Here is a 7,981-nt window from a genome sequence, read left to right as displayed (position 1 = left end):
AATAACATCCAGCTAGCTTACGAACATCCTGGTGTCATGGCAACCTGCATCTTGCAGCAGCCAATGATGTGAGGAACCATAGAGCATCGCGATGTCAGGACAGGTCTTAAGTTGGAGGGGAAGTTACCGAGGGAGAGGAGAGTTGTGAACATGTGACCGCCATTTTGGACAGCGGCTGTTTGCCTCCTGAACCATTGGCTTTGGCCTCAACGTCCTTATGCATGGTATAGGAAGGACCCAAGAGAATGAGGCCAAAAGGACTTGTCTTTCTGACCTCAGAAGGGTGAGATGCCACTATGGCTTGCCGTTCCCAGAACCGTTTCTGCCCAAACCACACTCATACCTCCCCTTTCTCATATTAGCAATACAAGTGCCTACTGGCATTTTTAAAAAAAAATAATAATAATTAAGCGCAATGTCATCAGTTTCCCAAAACTCTTCCCATCACACATTTATTTTGAGCAAGGGTGAAGGAAACTGTGGTCCTTCCATTGCTTCTGGGCTGCAACTCCCATCAGCCCACTGGCCATGTTGGATGGGGCTGATGGGAGTTTTGAATCCAAGTGCATCAGGAGGGTCACAATTATCACCCATTCCTGCTTTACTGACCCAAGGAGGAGTTGCTCCCATGTCCTGAAGCGTCATTGTGAACAGACACCTTCTGGAAAAAGGAGAAGGTGCTCCTGGATGGCTCCACTTTGTGTCTCCACCAGAAGACACTGGCACATTTTTGAGACACGGAAGTGACAAGAGAGGCCTGCCCTGTGTCTTTACAATGTGAAACCCATCGAGATTTGCTCATCTTGCTGAAGAATTAGCAAATCGGGCTAAACTCTTCCGAGTTTCGATTGCCTTCATGCTGGATCTCGCGATCCGCTTGGGTCAAACTTAAGGTGGAAGATCTGCAGTAGATAATTTGGAAGACGTCACTTCTCTGCAACCCTCGCCTCCTGTTCTCGTTCCCCCACTTCCTTCTATTTCCACAGAGTGCCAGTTAGTTCCTAAATTGCCTTAGTTTTTTGTTTTGTTTTAAAAGGAACACAGAGCCACAAATAAAATAAAATAAAAACAAGAAGAGGAATTTTGGTTACTGGCAGCAGGAGTCACACAGGGTAGGTTATGGTGGGTCAAGTCACCATGGGGGAGAGGACAAGTTTTAAGAGACCCCCCTCTCTCTTCCCCAGCACTTTATCCCTTTTTAAACTTTGCTTTTGTGCTTGTCACACTAGTGCTAAGTACACAGTACTACACCCACTTACAAAGAACACACACAAATACTGGTATTTTTTTCTCGGTTTTTTTTTTAGTTCTAAAAGGAGTAAACAGTTATAATGCTGAACAGTCAACACAGGTGGTACGACGGTGTTTCGGGCAGGGTGGGTTGGGGGCAGCCCTACTTCCCATGGGGGCAGAGAGGTGCTATTCCTTATCCCAAGTGCTCCCCCAACCCTGCCCCAAAGGCTCTTTCGGAAAGAAAAGTGAGCAAGACCACCAGAGGAAGGGAGGACAACAGCATGGATTCGGCCAAGAAGGAAAGACTGAAAGGCAAGAGGAGGTTCCCTTGGCATGGCGGGCAGTGAGATCATGGGGAGGGCGGGAGCTATCTGGGCTGCCAAAAGGTGTAAACTCTAAACTTGCAATGAGCTGCCTGTTTTAGTAGCCTCGTGAGAAGTTTTGCCCCACCCGCGCCCCCGTGGGGGCATCGGCCCAGCTAAGCCACTCTGTTGGCATCCACCCAAAACCACCTTTCCTCTCCTCTGTCAACAGTCATTGCCCCATAATCACTCGCTGCTGTTCCCCTGTGGTCCTGGGGTGGGGCCCCCCAATGTTTGCTTGGGCTACTGCACATTTGTGAACTGTGCAAAACAACAATGATAACGAAACCAAAATGGCCGCAAGAAAAACGAGCCACGATGGAGCCTAAGAAGAGTAGCAGGTTGGGCTTGTGAGTGTGTTTGTGTTGTGTTAGGGTGTGGCTGTGCAGGAAAGATACAAGCGGATGGAAATCTGCCAGAATGGAGAATGGCTGGCTTGGAAGCTCTCTCTTCTCGAACCACGCAACAGTGGCGGCGGTGGCAAGAATCAGCTTTCAGAAGCGCACACACATCTCTCTCACACCTCCTGCAGGCCTTAGTTCTGTTGTGAAGGTTGCTGCCTCTACTTAGCCAAATCTGGGAAGGGTCAGCTGAGGAACCAAGCAGAACATGGCAGAGACGGGAGTGGACAAGATTCTTCAACGTGGCTTCGTATTTCCTAAGGCCTATCACAGAGGCTGCAAGACACGTCCGAGGTCACCCCTCCCCAATTCTAGACACACGTAGGGATGAAATAAAAAAGGCGGATTAAAAAGAAATAAAAATGAGGAGCAGATTGACACACCTAAAATGCATTCTACAGATTTGGCTTTGCCAGAGATCGGCCCCTGGGGTTAGGCAAAGATGGATGGATTGTCATGGAACAGCCTCCACCAGCCTGGTGCCACCAGATGTGTTTGGACGGCAACCTCCACCAAGATCAACAGGTGATGGGAGTCATAGTCTGAAACATCGTGAGGACACCAGATTGGCAACTGCTAGCCCAGAACAAGCTGCTGTATCTCCAAGAGGCACTGTCCCAAGACGTACTGTCAGGGGGAGAGGGAGGGAAATACATCTGTGGACTAGAGAGATACAAAGTGAATCAGATGCCACCATGAGCAAGAAAGCAGGCTTCTTTTTCCTCCTCTTCCCAGGGGGACCTGGGGAAGTGGGTGTTTCCTTCTCCTAAGGACCACCAAGTCTTGATGTGGGTAGCGTCCACTTGCTTCTTCCCACCCCACAGAGCTAGCTGGGGCTGCCAACTTGGTTTTGTTCAGTCCCCGTGGGGGAAAAGAAAAGCTTCTCAAGGTGGCATCTGAGAGGGTTTGGTTGTCCCAGAAGGAAGTGGAGAGAAGGCCTTTAGCTGGCCAAAGCTGAAGAGAGAGGCCCGCCTGCCTCCAAGGTGACAACTCGCCACTTGCTCCGTGTGATGTGTTTGGATGAATCGAAAGAAGAGAGTTATGGTCCCAGTGATAAAAGCTGTGTTAGATCCTTAGTTGGTCTAGGCACCTCCTGTCCACCTGATAACCAGGGGATGAAGAGGCGCCATGAACTAGCCCAAGTACCAGGATGCAATTGTGTGTAGCACCAATTAGTTTCCTCCTTGACCTTGGCTACGTACATTAAGTTCCACTCAAAGAAACTGCAGGAACCGCTCCTTGGCAGGCAAATCCCACTGCTCCTCAGTTGAGACCCAGTCTGGAGACAAGGCCAAGGATCCAACCCCAGCAAGGGAGGTCTCCGACAACCCCGCAAGAGGGCCGGCAAGCCACAGAGAGCCGACGGCAGCAGCCAGGGATCATTTGCCCCGAACCTGTACGCTGGCGTATTCTGAGCTGGTTTCCTCCGGCTGTGGGGCAGGTCTCTTGGGAGCTTTGCTTAGGTGGACCATGTCCAAATCTGCATAGGTAACATTCTCGTCGTTGGGCGCTGGCGGGACAGTCTGGATGCTGGCGTATTCAGACTGCTGGCTGATCTCAACCACCTGTTGGGGGCTCTTCTTGGGCGTCTTTTCGAAGTTCAAGTCTGCATAGGTGACGTTGTTGGGATCAGGCTCCTGAGGAGGCAGGAAGGAGAGGGAGAAGTCAGTAAGGAAGCACGAGAAAAGGCCCGCGGGACCATGGGAACCTGCCACAGCGCCATTGCAGAGCATCTTGCTTTGCAGGCAGAAGATCTCAGGTCCAAAGACAGAAGCACTGTTTTGGATGATACCCAGCTCTACCTCTCCTTTACATTGGAACCAGTGAAGGCAGTGATTGTCCTGTGTGAGTGTCTGGAGGCAGTTGGAGGACAGATGGCGGCTCACAGATTGAGGTTGGATCCCAACAAGACAGAAGTACTGTTTTGGGGGTACAGGAGGTGGGCAGGTGTGGAGGACTCCCTGGTCCTGAATGGGATAACTGTGCCCCTGAAGGACCAGGTGAGCAGCCTGGGAGTTATTTTGGACACACAGCTGTCCATGGAGGCGCAGGTCAATTCTGTGTCCAGGGCAGCTGTCTACCAGTTCCATCTGGTATACAAACGGAGACCCTCCCTGCCCGCAGACTGTCTCACCATAGTGGTGCATGCTCTGGTTATCTCCCGCTTGGACTACTGCAATGTGCTCTACATGGGGCTACCTTTGAAGGTGACCTGGAAACTACACTAATCCAGAATGCGGCAGCTAAACTGGTGACTGGGAGTGGCTGCCAGGACCACATAACACTGGTCCTGAAAGACCTACATTGGCTTTCAGTACGTTTCTGAGCAAAATTCAAAGTGTTGGTGCTGACCTTGAAAGCCCTAAATGGCCTTGGCCCTGTATACCGGAAGGAGCGTCTCCACCCGCATCGCTAAGCCCAGACACAGAAGTCCACCACCTTTGGGCAGTTCCTTCATTGCAAGAAGTCAAATTACAGGTAACCAGGCAGAGGGCCTACTTGGTGGTGGCGCCCTCCCTGTGGAACATCCTCCCATCAGATGTCAAGGAGATAAGTACCTATACAACCTTTAGAAGGCACCTGAAGGCAGCCCTCTGTTGGGAGGTTTTTAATGTTTAATTACGGTATGTTTTTATATGTCTTAGAGTGGCTGGGGCAACCCAGTCAGATGGGCAGGGTGTAAGTATTAAAATTATAATTATTATAATTGTCGTCGTTAAATCCCTGGCATCTCCAAGAAGTGCTGGGGAAGATTCCCTTCCTCAAACAGCTGGAGAGCTGCTGCCAGCCAGGGAAGGCAATACCAGCCTAGATGGACCAAAGGTCTGATCCACAATGCAGCCACTTCCTATCAGGTCAAAAAGTCCTTCTCGTCTGGCATCCTGTTTCTGGCAGTGACCAATACCAGGAGCGGCTGGCGAGCAGAGTAACTCTGAAGACCTGGCAGCCTGGCATCTACCATCTACTAGGATGGTGAGACCGGGGCTGGTCCAGGCCATTTTGCTGCTTCAGGCGAAACACTAGATGCTGTCTCCCACCTTGTCCTCCTCTGCGTCTGGCTGCCCTGCCACTGCAGCTGCTGCCTTCATGCTTGCCCGTTGCAGTGGCCAGGGGGAGGCAGGCAGTGGCAGGTCAATGGGGTTCTAGAGCAGCAGTGGGAATGCCAGATGGTTTGTGCTGATGTTTCTGAGCCACCCTGCCCTCGCCCGCTCAGGGTCCCGGGCTGTGCCACCACTGCTGCCAGGCCAGGTTCACAGTGGGGCAGAGTATTTTCTGAAGCCCTATCCATCTCTATCTGTCTTAATTTAATAGGTATCAATAACTTTCAATTCAGCAGGTTTATTTGTTTTAATTGCTTAATTGTTTAAGAGTCCGTAAGCCTTTTTTCAAAAAAAAATTAACAAACTAATTAACGGAATGGCGAAATTAGTTTCATACCGTCTGATTCAATTTAGGCTGCGTGAGCCACTTTTTAAATACTTAACAAAGCAATTTGCGGAGTGGCGGAATGTGCTTTTTCTTGACTAGAGATGTAGGGGACGGCCTCCCGGTTTAGCCTCCTCTCTGACCAGCTAGATATCTATGTGCAGGGATTTCTCCCCCATCCCTTCTCCAAAGGGGCAGCACCACATGCCTGCCCGCCCCCCCCCACCTGTGGACTGAAAATGCTTCGGCTCGGGAACAATTTCACCATGTGATCTGTTGTTTTTGCAAGACTGGCTCCAAAGGAAAAATAAATAAAAGGAAGCTTACTGGGGGTGCTGGGAGATGCGAGAACAGCTGCTATGAATTCAGAATAATAATTAAACACACACACACACACACACACACACACACACACACACACACAGAGCAATGTGAGCATTAGACTGGGTTTGGGGTTTTTTGGCAGCCTAGATGAAGCTATAGACATCACTTCTCCCATTGTCCCAAAGGAATGACATCTTCCCGATGCAAAGGCAGCTGCGTACGTACGTGAGCAGCTACGAGGCTGGAAGAAAAACAGCCACGCGCAGGGCGGAGGGGGCCTGGTTTGCTCAGCGAAATCGCACAATCGCGCCACACAAAAGGGGGCCTCTAAAAATAAGCCCTCGCCTGGCTGCCGTGCAGCTGGGCCTTTTCAGAAGGGAGCGACACTTTGTGATTATTTTGCGAAGGAAACAAACAAGAACGTCAACAACAGAAAAGGGTGGCCGTCAGCAAGTCTTCAAGGGCGATTGTTACAATCCCTGTTGTAAGGCGGCGGGGGAGAGACTCCGCCGCAGACAAAGCAGGGTTCTAGTCCTTATTGCCCAGGGGGTGGGAGTGCAAATTTTGCCTTGGAAGTACAGGATACAGATGCAGGGACACTGAAGCACCGTGAAAAGAATCACAAAGGTACAAATTCCAGCAAACAAGCCAATGGAGGGACGAAGCTGCCAGAGTCGGAGAAATAATCCACCAAGCCAATAAAGGTTGTTTTGAGTGGTATCAGGTTCCTGGCAGGTGTTTTACCTGAAATTCTTTAACTAGAAAACCCAAGGACTGAGCTGGAGGCTTTTTGCAAATAAAAACAGGGGTTCTGCCATGTAACGGCAGGCAGGACCTCCTCTCAAACCCTGCTTTTTTGGAAAACCCTTTCCTGATTGTGCTATGGGTTGTTATTGTAGGGGTTTTTTTGGGTGCCATTCTGGATGATGCCCTGAGTACCTTCTTTGTCATGGGGTCCTGTACCCAGTGAGGTTAGAATCTGACAAGTGGAGTTTGCTGAGCTAGTCGGAGAGGTTTCTTCGTAAGAAAATGACCTTTGCTGGCCACTTAAGTGTCGTCATCAGCATCCCAAAAGAATGAGCTGGCTTGCAAGAGCGACAACTGAGTGATGGGCAAAGAGGTGCCTTCACATCACTTAGCTGCCAGGTGGAGACACCAGTTTCCCCATACACTCTGGGCGGCTTCCAACAAAATATTAAAATACAATAGTCCTTCAGATATTAAAAGATTCCCTAAGGAAATCAGCCCTGAGTGCTCACTGGAAGGACAGATCGTGAAGCTGAGGCTCCAATACTTTGGCCCCCTCATGAGAAGAGAAGACTCCCTGGAAAAGGCCCTGATGTTGGGAAAGATGGAGGGCACAAGGAGAAGAGGACGACAGAGGACAAGATGGTGGGACAGTGTTCTCGAAGCTACCAGCATGAGTTTGACCAAACTGCGGGAGGCAGTGGAAGACAGGAGTGCCTGGCGTGCTCTGGTCCATGGGGTCACAAAGAGTCGGACACGACTAAACGACTAAACAACAACAACAAACAGGGCTGCCTTCAGATGTCTTCTAAAAGTCTGGTAGTTGCTTTTTCCTTTGAAATCTGGTGGGAGGGCATTCTACAGGGTGGGTGGCACTACCGAGAAGGCCCTCTGCCTGGTTCCCTGTAACTTCACTTCTCACAGTGAGGGAACCGCCAGAAGGCCCTCGGAACTGGAACTGGCTGAACGTTGGGAGTGGAGACGCTCCTTCAGGTATACTGGGCTGAGGCCGTTTAGGGCTTTAAAGGTCAGCACCAACACTTTGAATTGTGCCCAGAAACGTACTGGGAGCCCATGTAGGTCTTTCAGGACTGGTGTTATGTAGTCTCGGCGGCCACTCTCAGTCACCAGTCTAGCTGCCGTATTCTGTATTAATTGTAGTTTCCGGGTCACCTCCAAAGGTAGCCCCACGTAGAGTGCATTGCAGTAGTCCAAGCGAGAGATAACCAGAGCATGCACCACTCTGGTGAGACAGTCTGCGGGCAGGGAGGGTCTCCGTTTGTATACCAGATGGAACTGGTAGACAGCTGCCCTGGACACAGAATTGACCTGTGCCTCCATGGACAGCTGTGAGTCCAAAATGACTCCCAGGCTGCACAACTAGTCCTTCAGGGGCACAGTTATCCCATTCAGGACCAGGGAGTCCTCCACACCTGCCCGCCTCCTGTGCCCCCAAAACAGTACTTCTGTCTTGCCAGGATTCAACCT

General features: G+C 50.6%; 1 protein-coding gene across 9 annotated transcripts in view; it reads right to left on the bottom strand.

The window, feature by feature from the left end:
* Positions 1-406: 406 nt before the first annotated feature.
* LOC309344915 (tyrosine-protein phosphatase non-receptor type substrate 1-like) overlaps positions 407-7,981 on the bottom strand; it is a 124,529-nt gene continuing 116,954 nt past the window's right edge. For all 9 annotated transcript variants that reach the window (XM_081867824.1, XM_081867821.1, XM_081867826.1 and 6 more), the window contains one exon: positions 407-3,633. In XM_081867824.1, the coding sequence (XP_081723950.1) occupies positions 3,376-3,633 (258 nt within the window). In that variant the 3' untranslated portion in view covers positions 407-3,375. The remainder of the gene's footprint in view (positions 3,634-7,981) is intronic.

This window comes from Podarcis erhardii (assembly GCF_964252035.2).
Source record: "Podarcis erhardii genome assembly, chromosome: 6".
In the NCBI taxonomy this organism is placed as follows: Eukaryota; Metazoa; Chordata; class Lepidosauria; order Squamata; family Lacertidae; genus Podarcis; species Podarcis erhardii.
This window is presented reverse-complemented; position numbering and strand designations above follow the sequence as displayed.